General features: G+C 32.6%; 1 protein-coding gene across 1 annotated transcript in view; it reads right to left on the reverse strand.

Moving 5' to 3' along the window:
- The window catches only part of LOC139520940 (uncharacterized), a 37160-nt gene that overhangs the window by 5056 nt on the left and 11747 nt on the right, over positions 1-20357 (reverse strand). The window contains exons 4-7 of the mRNA XM_071314042.1: positions 19637-19805; positions 18101-18321; positions 5707-5755; positions 2268-2306 (exon numbers count right to left, since the gene is read on the reverse strand). Of these exons, the coding sequence (XP_071170143.1) occupies positions 2268-2306; positions 5707-5755; positions 18101-18321; positions 19637-19805 (478 nt within the window). The remainder of the gene's footprint in view (positions 1-2267; positions 2307-5706; positions 5756-18100; positions 18322-19636; positions 19806-20357) is intronic.

Genomic DNA, 20357 nt, shown 5'->3' on the forward strand with positions numbered 1-20357 from the left:
TTTTATCATATACATAGTCCTACAGCTATACTCAATTGGAAATTGCAATAAAAACAAACCTTAATTGGTTTCCTACCTGTCAATTCAAAGTTGACAAAAATCACAATATTAACAAAAGATCATAATTCAGGATTAAAGAAAAGTAAAATATTACTTGAATATAACAGTTATTATCAAATATATATATGTACATCTTTAAATTGTGAATATATGTACAATATCTTTCACTAAGGCCAGTACAATATATTTTACTAATTGTATTATATGTCTCTTCTTAGTCTATAAATGATGACTTTTTCAATTAACATGCTTTATAAAGTAAACCAAACTATCTTAACATGTAAATATTTATTAAATAAGAATTACAAAATTGTTCATTTATTGACCCTAAACACAGTTTAAGATTTTTTTTCATTGTAATCAGAATGTAATCCAAAAGTTATCAGGATTACAGGGTATTTTGAAAAGTAATTGATTAAATTAAATTACATGTAATCATATTTTTGGCTGATTAATGATTACAATGATTACTTGAAAAATTGTAATCAATTACAGCTGATTAACGATTACAATTACAATTACCCCAAGTCTGTAGTTGACACAGCATAGGTTTCTGACACAGAATGAATGTGGTCTAATGAACTTAAAAAAATATGTTTGCCTTTGAACAATTCACTATGCTGTTGAATATTAATCCTCTCAAAAAAATGTTTGAAGAAATTTTCTTTTTATTTATGAAATCTGAAATGAAAAAAATTGACCTCCCAATTTTTTTTTTCACATCCCCCTTTCCCTTATTTCAAAACTGATCTCAATTCAAATTTCTAAGAAAGTTTGCAACAATAACTACTCATTTAAATACATCATAAAATATTAAAATGTAAAAAAAGTGCTTGTTATTACTGAATGGTAAAGATTGTTTTAATCTATCAGTTGGTAGTAAAAGTGAATATACATTGTATATTGTATAAAACAATGATTTAAGTTGATTCAACTACTATTCTGGACAAAGAAAGATAACTCCAATTGAAATCCAATTGGAATTTCTTGCTATTGCACAATTTTGTGCAATTAGATATTTCTTGCTATTGTGCAATACTGTGCAATTGAAAATATTTGCTATTGCACAATACTGTGCAATTGAAGATTTCTTGCTAATGCTGAATACTGTGCAATTGAAAATTTCTTGCTAATGCACAATACTTAATATAATAATTTTGGATCCTGATTTGGACCAACTTGAAAACTGGGCCAATAATCAAAAATCTAAGTACATGTTTAGATTCAGCATATCAAAGAGGCCCAAGAATTCAATTTTTGTTAAAATCAAAATTAGTTTAATTTTGGACCCTTTGGACTTTAATGTAGACCAATTTTAAAACGGGACCAAAAATTAAGAATCTACATACACAGTTAGATTTGGCATATCAAAGAACCCCAATTATTCACTTTTTGATGAAATCAAACAAAGTTTAATTTTGGACCCCGATTTGGACCAACTTGAAAACTGGGCCAATAATAAAAAATCTAAGTACATTTTTAGATTCAGCATATCAAAGAACCCCAAGGATTCAATTTTTGTTAAAATCAAACTAAGTTTAATTTTGGACCCTTTGGACCTTAATGTAGACCAATTTGAAAACGGGACCAAAAATCAAGAATCTACATACACAGTTAGATTCGGCATATCAAAGAACCCCAATTATTCAATTTTTGATGAAATCAAACAAAGTTTAATTTTGGACACTTTGGGCCCTTTATTCCTAAACTGTTGGGACCAAAACTCCCAAAATCAATACCAACCTTTCTTTTGTGGTCATAAACATTGTGTTTAAATTTCATTGATTTCTATTTACTTTAACTAAAGTTATTGTGCAAAAACCAAGAATAATGCTTATTTGGGCCCTTTTTGGTCCCTAATTCCTAAGCTGTTGGAATCAAAACTCCCAAAATCATCCCAACCTTTCTTTTGTGGTCATAAACCTTGTGTCAAAATTTCATAGATTTCTATTAACTTCAACTAAAGTTATAGTGCGAAAACCAAGAAAATGCTTATTTGGGCCCTTTTGTGGTCATAAACCTTGTGTTAAAATTTCATAGATTTCTATTCACTTTTACTAAAGTTAGAGTGCGAAAACTAAAAGTATTCGGACGACGACGACGACGACGACGCAGACGACGACGACGCCGCCAACGTGATAGCAATATACGACGAAAAATTTTTCAAATTTTGTGGTCGTATAAAAACATTTAAAACTAAGACTCACCACGACACGGGAGCAGATAAAGGTTTTCTTTAATTTTCTCTGAAATAAAATATAAAGTTTAAAAAATAAAAATGTATTATGATTAATACGTTAATTTATTAATTAACTACACTGTTATTGGACTTAATATAATGAAAACTGCCTATGCAATATAAGGTGTCAACTCGGCCAATACAGATTTTTTTCTATATTGACCGAGTTCTTATCCGGCAAATACAGGATTTCGGAACGTCTCTAGTTTTTAGATCGAAAGTCACGATACCCACAAACTGAACGTAAACAGTTGTTTGGAAGACGCAGTTTTCTTTCACTCACCATAAACATGTTGAAACGTTCAGTAAGGCATATATTTCAGACTAAAGACGGACACATTAATTAGAAAAGCATTTTGAAAGCAAGTTATATCAGGTTTGGGGAACGAGTAGATTATCACAAAGTTCATTTCTTGTCGATTTCATATAAATTATTTCACGATGGAACAAATCGATTTACTGTTTACTTTCGCTTCTCGTGTTGTTTTTTTTTTTTAAATATATTCAACTTGTTTCTGCATAACACATGCAATGGCAGTACCTTCCCAATTACTATTTATGTGTTCGCTTCTCATGTTTTGTAAACTGTCATTTACTTTTGAACCCGAACCAGGCATATGTAATCTGTAATTGTGCAAATATTCGTTCTTTGGTCAGTTGGATTATGGATAGTTGTTTCATTTCCAACCCCTACATATACATTATTATTATTTTTTTTTAAATATATTCAATTTGTTTCTGCATAACACATGCAATGTCAGTACCTTCCCAATTACTATTTTATGTGTTGCGTCTAAATTTAAGTTTTAACACTTTATACTGACTGGAAAGGGTATCATATAAGAAAATGCTGACAACACCTGGAAACGGCACCAGATCTTCTTCTTCATTTATAGTACAGGCCTCCCAGGGACCCAGGGGAGAATAATTGCACTGTTTTATGTACATTTTCGATGTGAGAACAACAAATTTGCGGGTAGCATACATGTGATGGACTGTGAAACTCAGATCAGATCAGGAGATTGGGAAATTTTAGTCAGGAGATTAGGACTCAGATCAGGAGGTTTTTTATCGACATTACATTTGTCGTAAATGTAACCGTATGAAGTAGAAATTGTCTTTTAAAGTGTTTTTTTCCTTCAAATTTCATCAGAATTTAATATGATTATAGTTCTTGTTTTGCCATTCTAGTTAAAGATATCACATTATGAAAACAAAAATATGAAGATTAATCTGTTTCTTGTTTTGTCCTGTTTTTGACAATTATTAAAGTCGTATTTCAAGAAAACTTGAGACTCAAACAGTGTAAAAGATTTTTCTAAATCATTGATACTCTATTATACTGACAAATATGTTTGATACATACTGTATCTGAATTTCAGGGTCATGCATTAAATATGTTCAATTGACAAGAATTTTTTCAGTGTAGATACGAATTATTTAGATAATGATTTAGACATCGTTATAAATTGCATCTTATCAAAAGAAACTGAGATTTGAATAGTTTCACTTCAAGGTAAAAATGTTTATCTATTGTGAAATGAAATTAAAGAAATATTGTAACACTGTAGTTAATTAATAAAGACTAGAACACACCCGTGATATCGCGGGTCCGTGACTGAATTAAAGTATATAACTATGCGCAAGCCTTATCTTAGTATTAGTACTGTCATCTGATAAAGCCGGTCATGCCGATTATAAGATACACAATTTTCTCTGCTTTCAAATCTTTCTGTTTGAACCTGTCGAACTGGAACTTATCAATTATTGGTAATATTAATTATTTGGAAAACAAAAGGTCCTGGAATGGAGTATTTATTTATTAGTTATAAATAAAGTTGAATTCTTTGATTCTCTGTTTTACGTCATGCCCGCTAACAAATTGAAACTTATTTTTAGTCCAGATTTTTAGTATTCGTATTGTTATCTTAGAAAGTCTTACGGATTAAAATACTACAATAGGTAACAATTTAGTAGTGCCAACCCTGGGATTATGACTCGTGTATATAGCATATTAATCCTGAATACACAGTTTGGTGGTGCGCCTGTCAGATGAGGAACGTACAGATAAGGTAATAGGTAACAGGTGATTATACTATTGGTATCGGTATCGGACTCGACCCGGAACTTCCTAATTATTGGCATTATTAATTACATGGAAAACAAAAGGGCCTGGAGTGGTGTAATTTTTAATCTACACCTTTGTACTATATTAGTTGTATATAAAGTTGAATTCTTTGATTCGTCGTTTTTACGTGATGACGGCTGACAAATTGGACCTCGTAATTTTAGTATTATAGATACTATTACGTGTATTTCTGTATTGGCCTTGTTATTGGTCCTATTTAATAATATCATAAAATATTAGACATGAGATATTGGAAATATCATATTTTGGAGATAAAAAATATGGATCAGCATTTGATTTTTTAAAATTCAACTTAATATAAACTTTTTCGTCAGGAAATAGTGTATCAAAAAGTAAAATCACAAAAATACTGAACTTAGAGGAAAACCAAATCGGAAAGTCCATAATAACATGGATTTACTTTCAGCATGTTCATATACTACCAGACGTAATCTAAAAGCAAGCATTTTTGTAATACTAATTTGATTATTGATAAACATGTTATAAAAAATATTGAGAATATCTGTTTCAATAGATTTAAAGAGCAATGGTATATTGATTTAATGTCAAACGAGCGTAGTAAACTACGTACTTACAGACTGTTCAAAAATGAATTTGGTGAAGACAATTATTTATTAAATATTATACCTGGTAAATATAGGAGTGCCTATGCCAAATTTAGAAGTGGTACGGCTCCTTTGAAAATTGAGACCGGAAGGTATGAAGGTCTTTTAGTTGAAAATAGAATTTGTTATAACAGTATTTGTAATGAAAATCTTTTAATTGAAGATGAAAAACATGTTTTAATGAATTGTCCTGTGTATGAAGATTTGCGTTGTTATTTATTTTATCAAGCATCTCTATTTAATGTTAATTTTATGCAATTGTCTGATGACGATAAATTTATATTTTTATTTACAAATGAAAATATGTACTTTTATACTGCCAAAATCTGCAATGACATTTTATTGAAAAGAAAATGTATTTTATATAGCTAATTTTAGTGTAAATATTGTATATACATTTTAGATAGTCTCTCATAACTCTTTTTAGAGTGGCTCTTGTATGTTTTATGATGTTGTTTTATCAACTGTTTGTATGTTTTATGTAATGAAGAGGTGAGACTTAAATAAAATATTGTCTTGTCTTGTCTTGTCTTGTCTTGCAATCAATCAATATTTTTGTATCAGGCATGCATTTGCAATATGTTTTGTCAATTTGATTTTGATTCGCATGAGACTTTAAATTAGGTCGGTTTAGTTCTGTTGCATAAACTTACCTAATTGTGTCTCGTGACTTTTCAGAGTTTCATCATTAGCAACAAACTTCTGAAAATATACAAGGATAAATAAATAGTTTGAATCATAACATACTACTTTAAACAGTCTTTAGATGAACGCAAAACATTCACAAGACTGAACAATTGAAGTGGCTAGAAAGGATTTCAAACGACAGCGAGTTTAACTTTTTCAAACTTATCTATCCAGTCATTAAGTTACATAAAGCATGGATAATTTCGAAGAGATATCCAAATTTAAGAGTAGCTTCAAAGTACATAATCGACTTGTGCGCTATTGTTCGTATTGAAGCTGAACAACTCCTATGTGAAAAATGCGGGAAACTGTTTTCAAACGTTTTAGAACATATACTATGCTCATGTGATTTTGTTCTTGATTACAGAAATGAAATGTGGAGAGACATTATAAACATAAACCCAATCCAGTTTAGTGTCTATATGGACAGCCTATCGTCTCTAGAATTCACAGCCACTCTTCTATCCTGTGACACTATATACGAGCTTGATGACGACGAGAGTATTGTATTCTCAAAACTTTGTGTCCAGCATGTCTACAGCACATGTAAACATTTTTATCGATAAACTACTGATCATTAGTGACAATGAAAATTGCTTAAATATGTGGGGTTTTTTTGTGTTTTGTTCTAATATGTATGTATGTTGTGATATAATCTCTGTATAAGAGGAAATAAAGTCAATAATAATAATAATAATAATTCATTAACAGGAAAAATTAAAAACATCGATGTCTTGTCACTTTATGTTCCGGGATTAGTCACTGCAAAGTGTTATTAATTATGTTGAGGACATGACAAGCTTCAATTACGAATTATCTATTTGACTCCACTTTCACAAGTTGCCGTGACTGTTTATTATAATAATATCCCACACAACATATGAACAAATTTTATCAGCAGAAGATCCACCCTTTCTAATGTAATGTGTGGGATGTATTTCAACGCAATTATAATTACCTCGTTTACGATTGGTCCAACAAAGTGACATAATAAGAAGATAGTTGCATGTCTTTAGTAATACACCATATTAACCATACGTTCAAAATTTAGGGATGTCAAAAGATTTAAAATGTAATACTTGGTCAAGATACTCGAGTAATCGCGAGTATTAGGATGAAGCTTAAACGTCTATTGGAAAGTTTAGATTTTAGGTGGGATGCAGTGTTTTTATGTCACCCGATCGACAATGTCGGGTGACATATTGCTATTCCTCTGTTTCTTTTTCACTATTATTATTATTATGTCACCCGATCGACAAAGTCGGGTGACATATTGCTTTTCCTCTGTTTCTTTTTCCCTATTATTATGGCACCCTCAACGGAGTTGGGGTGACGTATTGTTATTGTACGTTTCTTTTTTTTCTTATTATGGCACCCTCAACGGAGTTGGGGTGACGTATTGTTATTCTACGTTTCTTTTTTTTCTTATTATTATTTTTCTTGCAACACATTTTGTCCAGGCGATTTCTCCAAATCTAAAGTACCAAAGTTGATGGAACTTTACTATATTAAGGACCCCCATGTGCAGAGTTGCAGGAAGCATGGAATGGTTCAAGATGGCTGCCGTTTCCATGGAAACAGAACAAATGTGAAAAAATCCAGTTTTTGTTTTTGGTGAACTGTTTGGATATGCTTTAACTCAGAATCATTATATTTGAATACAATGGAGGTGCCCACTATATACAGGTGTTGGGTGATTTTGGCACTCATTGGAACTACTATGTTGCCATGGAAACTACACCAAAAATTTCCAAAATATGGAAATGCTCCAATTTTTTGGAAACTTCACAGTAACGATGAGCAACATTGGAAGATGTGGAATTTGGCGTTGGAATTTCCAAAATATCTGTTGTTACCATGGAAATAATGCAAAAAGGTCAAAACTTTGAATTTTCACAGAACATTCCAGAACATCAATGTTAAATTTATTCTAGAGACATTAAATGGTATATGATGGTATATATGATCATGGAGGGAAAAAATTGCACTTTTAGAATATTCAAAATGGCCGCCGTTACCACGGGAACAGCAAAATTATGAAAGACTTCAAAATGCTTTAAATTTAATGAAACTTATAACACATTTTGCCTAGCTTATGTAGACTTAACTTTTGAGTTTCGAATTTTCAAAATGGCCGCCGTTGCCAGGGAAACAGCAAAAATATTCTAAATGGCTGCCGCTGGCCTGGCAATGGGGAAAGGGTGCCATCCGCTATTGCTTGCAATGGCAAATCTAGTTATGGCACCCTCAACGGAGTTGGGGTGACATATTGTTATTGTTCGTTTCTTTTTTTTCTTATTATTTTTATTATTTTTATTCTTCCACACTTTTTGTCCAAGACAGTTCTCGGAATTGGATGGACCAATCTTGATGGAACTATGTTATAATGTTGTCCACCATGTGAAGTTGTGCACCTGACTTTGGAATGTGCAAGATGGCCGCGGTTACCATGGAAACTCAAAAAATGTAAAAAAAAATAAAAATTCTAACTCTTTCGTTATAAGAGCCAACCTTATGAAACTTTTTGCAAATGTTGGTGGTGGGGCCCCGAGGTACCAACAATACTTAGAAATTCCGGAATGGTTGCCATTGCCATGGAAACAGGCGAAATGTTTAACATAGAACATTCCAGAACATCTATGTTAAATTTATTCCAGAGACATTTTATGTTAAATGATGGTATATAATTATGGTGAGAACAAATTGCAGGAGCAGGTTGACTTTGGAATTTTCAAAATGGCCGCCGTTACCATGGAAACAGCAAAAATACGAAAAACTTCAAAATGCTTCAAATTTATTGAAACTTATAACAAATGTTGCTTAGCTAATGTAGACTTGACTTTTGAGTTTGGAATTTCCAAAATGGCCGCCGTTACCATGGCTACCGCTCACCTGGCAATAGGGAAAGGGTGCCATCCGCTATTGCTTGCAATCGCAAATCTAGTTTTTATTATTTTTCTTCCACCTAATTTTGTCCAGGAGATTTCTGGAAATCCCATGGACCAAAGTTGATGGAACTCTATTATATAAAGGACCCTTAGGTGAAGAGTTGCAGGCACCATGGAATGGCTCAAGATGGCTGCCGTTACCATGGAAACGGAACAAATGTGAAAAAATCCTGTTTTTTGTTTTGGTGAACTGTTTTGATATGCTTAAACTCAGAAACATTATATTTTGATACAATGTAGGTGCCGGCCATATACAGGTTTTGGATGATTTTGGCACTCATTGGAACTACTATGTTGCCATGGAAACTACACCAAAAATTTCAAAAATATCAAAATGCTCCAAACTTCATGAAACTTCACAGTAACGATGAGCAACATTGGAAGATGTGGAATTTGGCGTTGGAATTTCCAAAATATCTGTTGTTACCATGGAAACAATGCAAAAAGGTCAAAACTTTGAATTTCCACAGAACATTCCAGAACATCAATGTTAAATTTATTCTAGAGACATTAAATGGTATATGATTATGGAGGGCAAAAATTGCAGCGAGGGTTTGACTTTGGAATATTCAAAATGGCCGCCGTAACCATGGAAACAGCAAAAATGTCAAAAATTTCAAAATGCTCCAAACGAGATGAAATTTTACAACAACGTTAATAAACATGTGTAAACGCGCTCTTTGACTTTGAATTTTTCAAAATGGCTGCCACTCGCCTGGCAATGTGGGAAGGGTGCCATCCGCTATTGCTTGCAATGGCAAATCTAGTTATTATTATTATTATTATTTTTTTTCTTCCACCTAATTTTGTCCGGCAGTTTTTTTGGAGCCAAAGGAACCAACCTGAATGATGGTGCACTATAACAAGGAACCCTGACTTTCCAGTTGCAGTGCAACTTTGGAACTAAAAAATGGCTGCCATCACCATGGAAACAGAAAAATAGTGAAAAAATATAATTTTAGAGTTCGGCCAATTATTTGAGAATGGTTATGCTTAAAATCTTTAGATTTTGATACAATGTAGGTGCCTACTATACACTGGTTTTGGGATGATTTTGGCAATCATTGGAACTGCTATGTTGCCATGGATACTACACCAAAAATTTCCAAAATATGGAAATGCTCCAAATTAAATGAAACTTCACAGTAACGATGAGCAACATTGGTAGATCTGGAATTTGGCGTTGGAATTTCCCAAATGTCTGCCGTTTCCATGGAAACAATGCAAAAATGGTAAAAATGGTCCAAAAACACCTAAAAGTGGCATTTACTTTCTTAAAAGGGAAGGTCAAATCCATTGAAACTCTGATGGTATGTTCCCTCCCATGTACCAATGTGGTATCTGCCATTAGAAATTTGGAATGGTCTGTGTAACCATAGAAACCAGCCAAAATGTCAAAAATTTCAAAATGCTCCAAAAGTAATGAAACTTACTATGATTGTTGACTGTCAAGTCTGCATGAAATTTTTGAAGTTGGAATTTCCAAAATGGCCACCGTTGCCATGGAAACTGCAGAAATGTCAAATATTTTCATAATGCTCCAAATTTTATGAAACTTAATATTATTGTTAACTCGCATGTATAGATGAGACTTTTGACTTTGGAATTTTCAAAATGGCTGCCGTTGCCATGGAAACAGCAAAAATGTGAAATTTTCTAAAATGCTCTGAATGTACTGAAAATTTACAGAAAGATGTATTGCCATGTATATATGTGCATTCACTGTTAAACAATTTTGAAATGGCTGTCGCTTAGTGGCAATAGGGGGAAGGGTGACATCCGCTATTGCTTGCAATAGCAATTCTAGTTATGTCACCCGATCGACAATGTCGGGTGACATATTGCTTTTCCTCTATTATTATTATTTTTCTTCCACCTAATTTTGTCCGGCAGTTTTCTCAGAGCCAAAGGAACCAATCTGAATGATAGTGCACCAGAACAAGGAACCCTGACTTACCAGTTGCAGTGCAACTTTGGAACTAAAAAATGGCTGCCATCACCATGGAAACGGAAAAATGGTGAAAAAATATAATTTTGGAGTTAGGTGAATTGTTTGAGAATGCTTAACCTTAAAATCTTTAGATTTTAATACAATGTAGGTGCCCACTATTTACTGCTTTGGGATGATTTTGGCAATCATTGGAACTGCTATGTTGCCATGGATACTACACCAAAAATTTCCAAAATATGGAAATGCTCCAAATTTTATAAAACTTCACAGTAACGATGAGCAACATTGTAAGATGTGGAATTGGGCGTTGGAATTTTGAAAATGTCTGCCGTTACCATGGAAACAATGCAAAACAGTCGAAAAACCTTAAAGTGGCAATAACTTTCTTAATATGGTAGGTGAAATGGATCGAAACTTTGATGGTATGGTCCCTCCCATGTACCAATGTGGTATATGCCATTAAATTTTGGGAATGGTCTCTGTTGCCATAGGAACCTTCACAAATGTCAAAAATTTCAAAAATTTCAAAATGCTTCAAAATTGATGAAACTTCATATGATTGTAGACTGTCAAGTCTGCATGAGACTTTTGAAGTTGGAATTTCCAAAATGGCTACCGTTGCCATGGAAACTGGAAAAATGTCAAAATTCTCAAAATGCTTTGAACTTAATGAAACTTGATATTATTGTTACCTGACAAGTAAAGATGAGACTTTTGACTTTGAAATTTTCAAAATGGCTGCCGTTGCCATGGAAACAGCAAAAATGTGAAATGTAAATTTTTAAAAATGCCCTGAATGTACTGAAAATTTACAGAAAGATGTATTGCCATGCATATATGTGCATTCATTGTTAAACAATTTTTAAATGGCTGCCGCTTAGTGGCAATTGGGGGAAGGGTGACATCCGCTATTGCTTGCAATGGCAATTCTAGTTATGTCACCCGATCGACAATGTCGGGTGACATATTGCTTTTCCTCTGTTTCTTTACTATTATTATTCTTATTCTTCCAATGATTTTGTCCGGCAGTTTTCTTGGAGACAATGGAACCAATCTTAATGACAGTTGACTATAATGAGGAATACAAAATTCCGAGTTGCAGTAGGTCTTAAGACCATTAAAAATGGCTGCCGTTACCATGGAAACGGAACAAGTGTGAAAAATTCCAGTTTTTGGTTTTGGTGAATGATTTGGAGATGCTTTAACTTAGAATCATTATATTTTGATACAATATAGGTGCCCACTATATACTTGTTTTGGATGATTTTTGGCACTCATTGGAACTACTATGTTGCCATGGAAACTACACCAAAAATTTCAAAAATACCAAAATGCTCCAAATTTAATGAAACTTCACAGTAACGATGAGCAACATTGGAAGATGTGCAATTTGGCGTTGGAATTTCGAAAATGTCTTGTGTTACCATGGAAACAAGGCAAAAATGGTCAAAACGCTTTAAAAACCTTAAAAAGTGGCATTTACTTCCTTAAAATGGTAGGTCAAATCCATTGAAACTCTGATGGTATGTTCCCTCCCATGTACCAATGTGGTATCTGCCATTAGAAATTTGGAATGGTCTGTGTTACCATAGAAACCAGGCAAAATGTCAAAAATTTCAAAAATTTCAAAATGCTCAAAAAGTAATGAAACTTAGTATGATTGTTGACTGTCAAGTCTGCATGAGACTTTTGGAGTTGGAATTTCTAAAATGGCCACCGTTGCCATGGAAACTGCAGAAATGTCAAATATTTTCAAAATGCTCCAAACTTAATGAAACTTAATACTATTGTCAACTGGCATGTATAGATGAGACTTTTGACTTGTGAATTTTCAAAATGGCTGCCGTTGCCATGGAAACAGCAGAAATGTGAAACTTTTGACAATGCTCTTATTGTACTGAAAATTTACAGAAAGATATATCGCAATTCATAGATCTGCATTCACTGTTAAGTTGTTTTGAAATGGCTACCGCTTAGTGGCAATGAGGGGAAGGGTGACATCCGCTATTGCTTGCAATGGCAATTCTAGTTATTATTATTATTCTTCCACCTAGTTTTGTCCGGCAGTTTTCTCAGAGCCAAAGGAACCAATCTGAATGATGGTGCACTATAACAAGGAACCCTGACTTTCCAGTTGCAGTGCAACTTTGGAACTAAAAAATGGCTGCCATCACCATGGAAACCGAAAAATAATGGAAAATTCCAGTTTTTGGTTTTGATGAATTATTTGGAAATTCTTTAACTTAGAATCATTATATTTTGATACAATGTAGGTGCCGGGCATATACTGCTTTGGGATGATTTTGGCAATCATTGGAACTACTATGTTGCCATGGATACTGCACCAAAAAATTCCAAAATATGGAAATGCTCCAAATTTTATAAAACTTCTCAGTAACAATGAGCAACATTGGTAGATAAAGAATTTGGCGTTGGAATTTCGAAAATGTCTGCCGTTACCATGGAAACAATGTAAAACAGGTCAAAATGGTCCAAAAACCTAAAAGTGGCATATACTTTCTTAAAATGGTAGGTCAAATTGATTGAAACTTTGATGGTATGGTCCCTCCCATATACCAATGTGGTATCTGCCATTTAATTTTGGGAATAGTGTCTGTTGTCATAGGAACCAATCAAAATGTCAAAAATTTCAAAAATTTCAAAATGCTCCAAAATTGATGAAACTTTATAGGATTGTTGACTGGCAAGTCTGCATGAGACTTTTGAAGTTGGAATTTCCAAAATGGCCACCGTTGCCATGGAAACTGCAGAAATGTCAAATATTTTCAAAATCCTCCAAACTTTATGAAACTTAATATTATTGTTAACTTGCATGTATAGGTGAGACTTTTGACTTTGGAATTTTCAAAATGGCTGCCGTTGCCATGGAAACAGCAAAAATGTGAAATTTTCTAAAATGCTCTCAATGTACTGAAAATTTACAGAAAGATGTACTGCAATGCATACATGTGCATTCACTGTTCAACAATTTTGAAATGGCTGCCGCTTAGTGGCAATGGGGGGAAGGGTGACATCCGCTATTGCTTGCAATGGCAATTCTAGTTTGTTATTACTATTCATAAAATTTAGACAAACGTACTACAAACATAGCTTGCTCCTCTGTTTTATTTTGTGTCAATTAATGAATTACCGATCGCCGTTTCCTTAAATAACCTACCATAATAGCAATTATTGTTTGTGTACGTGTTCATGAATCAAATCCCAATAAAATTAAAAAAATATTTGCATATTAAGTCTGACATAGTAGACAATATATGTATCATCTGTTCCTGAGGAATTGGTACTTTTTTTATAATACGACTTGTCCATTAAATTGTCAACAAAATTATTGGACTTCAAATTACTTGTACATTTTCGTGTTGCTCAATCTTACTTTTTCTGTGGTTTTTTTTTTTTTTTTTTGCACTATCGTTTGTCTGATTGTCGAGGTTTTTTTTTTTAGCCATGACGTTGTCAGTTTATTTTCGACTTTTGGGTTTGAATGTTGCTCTCGTACTTTTCCCTATCTTTAAATTGTAAATTAAACAATTGTAGTTAAGTTTAAAATACAGAGTTATTAAATTAATTTAAATGTATATCTCATATCAATCACGTTTACATCTTCGAACATTTTAGAAATTTGTGGTGACAAATGATGGTATTAATGTGACAGTCGATACTCCAGAGACTGTTCCCGACACAACATATGATGAACTTGATCAAATTATTACACAAGATGAAATTATGAAGATTATTTCTAACCTTAAACGTGGTAAAAGTCATGGTTTTGATGGTACATTTAACGAGTTATTTATTGAATTTAAGGATATTCTGCTACCATTCCTGGAGGAAGTATTCAATAAGATATTAGCATCAGGACATTTTCCGAAATCTTGGGCACTCGCAGTGTTAATTCCTGTTTTACAAAAACGCGACTCGTCTGATCCAGCGAACTATCGTGGAATCAGTTTAGTCAATAATTTAGCGAAACTGTTTACATCTATTATAAATTCAAGACTAATAAAATGGTCTGAGAATATTGATTTTATTACAGATGCGCAATTTGGATTTCGCCCGGGTAGCAGCACTGTTAATGCAATTTATTCTTAGTTGATACTCTCTCAGAAAGCACTTTTCAAGAAAAAACATTAAATTGCTGTTTCGTTGACTACAAGCAGGCATTTGACTCCGTAACCAGACTTAACTTATGGTTGAAACTATCAAGATAAAATTGAGAAAGGAAATGGGGAATGTATCAAAGCGACAACAACCCGACCATAGAGCAGACAACAGCCGAAGGCCACAAAAGGGTCTTCAATGTAGCGAGAATTCCCACACACGTAGGTGTCCTTAAGCTGGCCCCTAAAAATATGTATACTAGAACAGTGATAATGGACGTCATACTAAACTCCGATTATACACAAGAAACTAAAATTAAAAATCATACAAGACTAACAAAGGTCAGAGGCTCCTGTCTTGAGACAGGCGCAAAATAGCGGCGGGTTAAAAATGTTTATAAGATCTCAACCCTCCACCTATACCTCTAGCCAATGTAGAAAAGTAAACGCATAACAATACGCACATTAAAATTCAGTTCTAGAAAAGTCCGAGTCCGATGTCAAAAGATGTAACAAAAGAAAATAAATAAAATGACAATAATATATAAATAACAACAGACTACTAGCAATTAACTGACATGACAGCTCCAGACCTCAATTAAACTGATTGAAATATTATGTCTTCATCATATGAATATCAGGCACAATCCGTCCCGTTAGGGGTTTAGTATCATACTATCATAAAATATATGAGAAGAACGTAACCCGTGTCATGCCAATAACTGCTTTTTTTTCTTCAAATAAATGTGTTTCGATGCAAAGACCCTATAAGTGAATCAATATTAAAGCCAAAGTATGCAATCTTTAATGACCCGACAACAGTATCGTAACTATATCCCTTCTTAATGAGTCTGTTTAAAGATTTTGTAATCTTTTGAGGTGAATACTGACATTGTTGTGCTTTGTAAAGCATATTACCATAAAAGATTGGATGTGAAATACCTGAACGTATGAGATGTCTGCATGTTGAGTTATATTTACGAATTATTTCCTTATACCGGTGATAAAATTAAGTAAATGCTTTGACCAGTTTGTGATATCGAAAACCCTGGTGTAATAATGTTTCAGTAATACATAAATTTCTCCCGCTAAAATCTTATACGTTGTTACATACACGAACGAATCGTACAAGTTGAGATATATAAACACCATAAGATGGTGACAAGGGAACGTCACCATCTAAAAATGGATAATAAACGATAGGAAATGAAAATCATCTAAGAGTTTGTATAACATGCAAATAATTGTCTTTTTTAAATTTTAATGTATTCTACAATAAATGTATGTGTGAAAGTTGATGGTTTTATTCTGAGCAGTTTACAAGTTCAGTTGGTCTTATGCAAGTGGAAGTTCTTTCTCCCATACTTTTTCGTTATATGTAAATGACTTTGAAATGGAATTTCTACGTAATAGTAATATACCATATGAAGTGCAAGACTCAAAAACTTAAAGCTCAAAAGCATTTAGCAAAGTAGAAAAGCTGTTTTTGGTTTAAAGTCGAAGGTTTCGTCATTGTATTTGAATGTTTTTACATTTTTGAATTTATTAGATACTTACATTAGCAGTATTTTATGTTATGTTTGTGAAATATAAAAGCTCCAAATATTGAAAAAATACAACCAGATTTTTTTAAAATATATTAGGTGTCAAACAATGTACAACAAATGTTTTGGTTTATTTTGAATTGGGTAGATATCCTTTGATATATTTTAGAGTGAACAAAATAGTGAAGTACTGGTTAAAATTGTTATCCACAAGTAATTGTATTCTTAAAAACTGCTATAGGGAACAGCTGTATAATTTCTGTAATATTAGAAGCAGCTGGAATTATCAACTACAACAATTATTATTTAACTTAGGTTTAAATGAAATCTGGTATAACCAAGACAATTTGATTATTGATACAAATTTATTATTATTTGTAAAAACAATGATATATGATCAAGCAAAACAGAATTTGAATGATCAACTGAACGTTTCATCTAAGTGTTATTGTCAATAATGTACGTTTAGTTTTCTCGTTTGAATTGTTTTACATTGTCTTATCGGGGCCTTTTATAGCTTACTATGCGGTATGGGCTTGCTCATTGTTGAAGGCCGTACGGTGACCTATAGTTGTTAATGTCTGTGTCTCATTAGCAATCATACCACATCTTCTTTTTTATATTTCAGAATTATCTAACTAAACATATGAATTTTAGAGTGTATTTAACTCGCCTTAGATTTTCTTCTCATAATTTGTTTGTTGAAGTAGGTCGTTATCATGGAGTAAATAGGTTAGATAGAAAGTGTACTCTTTGTACTTTGAATATCACTGAAGATGAATTCCATCTTGTTTTACAATATGAATGTTTTAGAGACTTAAGGAGACAGTTTATTAAACCTTATTATTATAGACGTCCATCGTCGTTCAAATTAGTGCAACTTCTCAGCACTGAAAATGTAACAGATTTGCGTAATTTGTGTAAATTCTTGTTTCATGCACTTAATCATAGGACCAAACTGTTATTGGTCAATACTTGATATTTATTTGCTTCTCTGGTGTATTATGTCATGTTGTGTTATAGAAATGTATTTGTATTAATTGCACTGATAAGCATAATGTGCTTAAAGTAATAAAGAATTAAAAAAAAAACCATAGAAGTCTTGATGAACAAACAAAGGTAAGTTTTATGGCTTGCAATGAGTTAATTATTAATCCATGAAAGTGTTGATCCTTGTACACAGTTAAAATGTCTCTAATCAGTTGCGTAGGGTTCAATGAAGGTCATTTTGATTTTGTTCGTGTTTAGTTATATAATCTGGCCAACAACTTCAGACGAAAGACTGTTTGACTTTCTATTTATGTTACATGTAGTGCACATGAAAACATTTCCTTGGAAGGAAAAGACGTTGCTGGTACAACTATAAATAGGATCCTCAGGATAAACATATTTATGTTGTTAATTGGTTTTATTTAGTATTACGAAGGGGATATTTTAACGGACCTAAATGATTGTAAATGTGAAGAGAAATTTTAAGATGTAAAACAAGCAAACGAGTATCCGAATACTAAAACTGTACACGAGTACTCGGCCTTCCGAGTGAGTACTCGAGTACTCGTTGTCATTCCTAGTTCAAATGCAAAAGGCTACAGATTAAGTTGCAATCGAAACAATTGTATATATCGATTCATATTTATGAAAAGTCAAAGGTCGCTTCTTTTGACAAAATATAAAATTAAAATAACAACACTGAGCATATTGTACATTGTTGAAGTTAATTGGTAAACTGTTTCTCAACCGATTGACAATATAAACGTCATTAACAGCCAATAGGCTCAGTAAAACTACATTTTTCTTACTTTATCTATTTCAGAAAATCCTCTGTCCATGTCTTTCTCTAAATGATCTACTTTATTCGAAAGCAGTTTTTCAAAATTACCAAGATTCTTCTTAATCATGACGAAATCATTATCTGTTTCTGTTGCTACCAGTTTTGCATATTCTGCTAACACGTGTGTTTGCTGACAAATCTCATTTATTAATTCAAGACCAAGAGTTGTACCACTCAAAAAACCTTCACCTTCATAAATAAATATTTAAAGAGTAAATAAATAAATAAATAAAACAGAGTAAACCTAATCTAGTAATATTCTTTTAATGTTTATCCGAATTAAACTGTTACTGTTATAAACGAGTTGCAGGACCTGCTCAGAATTGTTTTACTAAAAACAATTAAGTATCTATGAAGTTAAATTTTCTTACATCTACTTCATTTAGCCTGTAGTGTATAGTAATCTCATTTAAGGTCTGCTTCAAATACTTTTCAAATGAGTTCTAAAAAACTTAAACCTAACACCTACCTTATCAGTATCCTATTTGCGTTTAATAATTTGTCAGTCGTGTCAATTTACAATACATACGAAAGGAGACTGAATTTTCAAGTTGAAATCTCTAAATGGTAAAATCGCAATTTTTTATGCAGATTTCATTAAATGATCTTCGAAAATTTCCTCATTTCCGGCTTATCAAGTGACATGGGTGTATTTGTCAATTTTTTTCTAGGAAATAATATTTGTTAATTAATCGACGATGACTTACCTAAATTTATTTTGGAAAATTGTTGTTGGCCAAATGTAAGCATAGCAAAGATGTTTTTTACTACATTTCCCGGAATTAAACAAGTATGACATGAAGAAAATCATGCCGTCAAACGCAGGCAAAAGATATAGGTGTGTGTGACTAAAATGCTCTTTCTAATAAACTTTTTTGTGGCTAAACCAATTCAAGCAATTACATTGAAGATTCACGCTTAGAAAACTTACCCATTGTAAACGTTTAAAATATTATTTTCATATATTTGAAATCATGAATAACTGGAGACTAACATATTTAACTCTTAAAATACAAAACAGAAAATAGTCTATGATTGGGGACCGTCAGTACAGATATTTACAATACCGTAAAAGCCCAAAAATAGTTTGTCAAATCGAAGTAGGTGTAAAAAGTTGCCTAATTTTGAAATAATTGCTTGATCGATGTTAAATAGTAATTATTTTGGGCGTTAATTAAGGGAAATGCAAGTCTTTAAAGTAAATGTTGAGTTTTCAAAGAGAGGCGAATTATGTTCAAGTGTGTTTACGTAATTTCCTCAACAAACAGTTCATATGAAGTGATTAACTTCACATAAAATTTGAATTTTGCTTTCCAAATTTAGTTGTTATTGAAGAGATTTTTTAAAGACCCTTACATTTTAGTTAATTAAATTTGTGGAAAATGAAAATTGGTTACAAATAAGTATACATAGGTGCTCAAGAGTAATATCCTCCTATTTATTTGCGATATTTGGATGCACACTTTGTCTATGTTCTCCGAACCAACTCGTTTTTAAACATTACCATTTAATTTCCACTTATCAAGTTCCACTAAAAATTGAGTTTCATCGCTTGGACTAAGGCTGAAGTCCTTGATAAGCTTCTCCATCAGATGGAATGAAGTAGAAAACTTGAAGGAGTCCCATTCAGTGAAATCACAATGTGCCCATGTATTTCTAACATATTCACGAATCTGAAATAAACAAAATTATTTTTATCTTAAGCGTTGTTATAATCTTAAAAACGTACTGTATATTTTATCGTGTATTTTTCTATGTTGTGATGTTATGCTATTGTTTCAGAAAAAGGGATAAGGTTTGGATCCATTAAAACGTTTAATCACGCTGTTAATGTTTGCACCTGTCCTAAGTCAGGAATCTGATGTACAGTAGTTGTCGTTTGTTTGTGTAATTTATAGAAATCAAGGTGAGCGACACAGGCTATTAAGAGCCTCTAGTTATAAAGATATGGTAGAAAAATAGATCCGCCACTGGTGAGTGTGGGCGCATCGGTTAAAGTTTTAATTGTTTAGTTTTATTCTAAAGATTAAAGGCAAATTTCCTGAATGTGTTACAATTAGTGGGAAAAATCGGAAAGTGTTAATACCAAATCCGTGGAATTCTGAGTTTACATAACCCAAACCACATTAAAATATTTTTCATTTTTCCTTATGTATTAAGTGATCATACGTTGTTGTGAACGAAAATGTTACATTTCAAAATTTTCTGACAGAAAGTTTTTAGAT

Source organism: Mytilus edulis, chromosome 4 (genome assembly GCF_963676685.1).
Source record: "Mytilus edulis chromosome 4, xbMytEdul2.2, whole genome shotgun sequence".
Taxonomy (NCBI): Eukaryota; Metazoa; Mollusca; class Bivalvia; order Mytilida; family Mytilidae; genus Mytilus; species Mytilus edulis.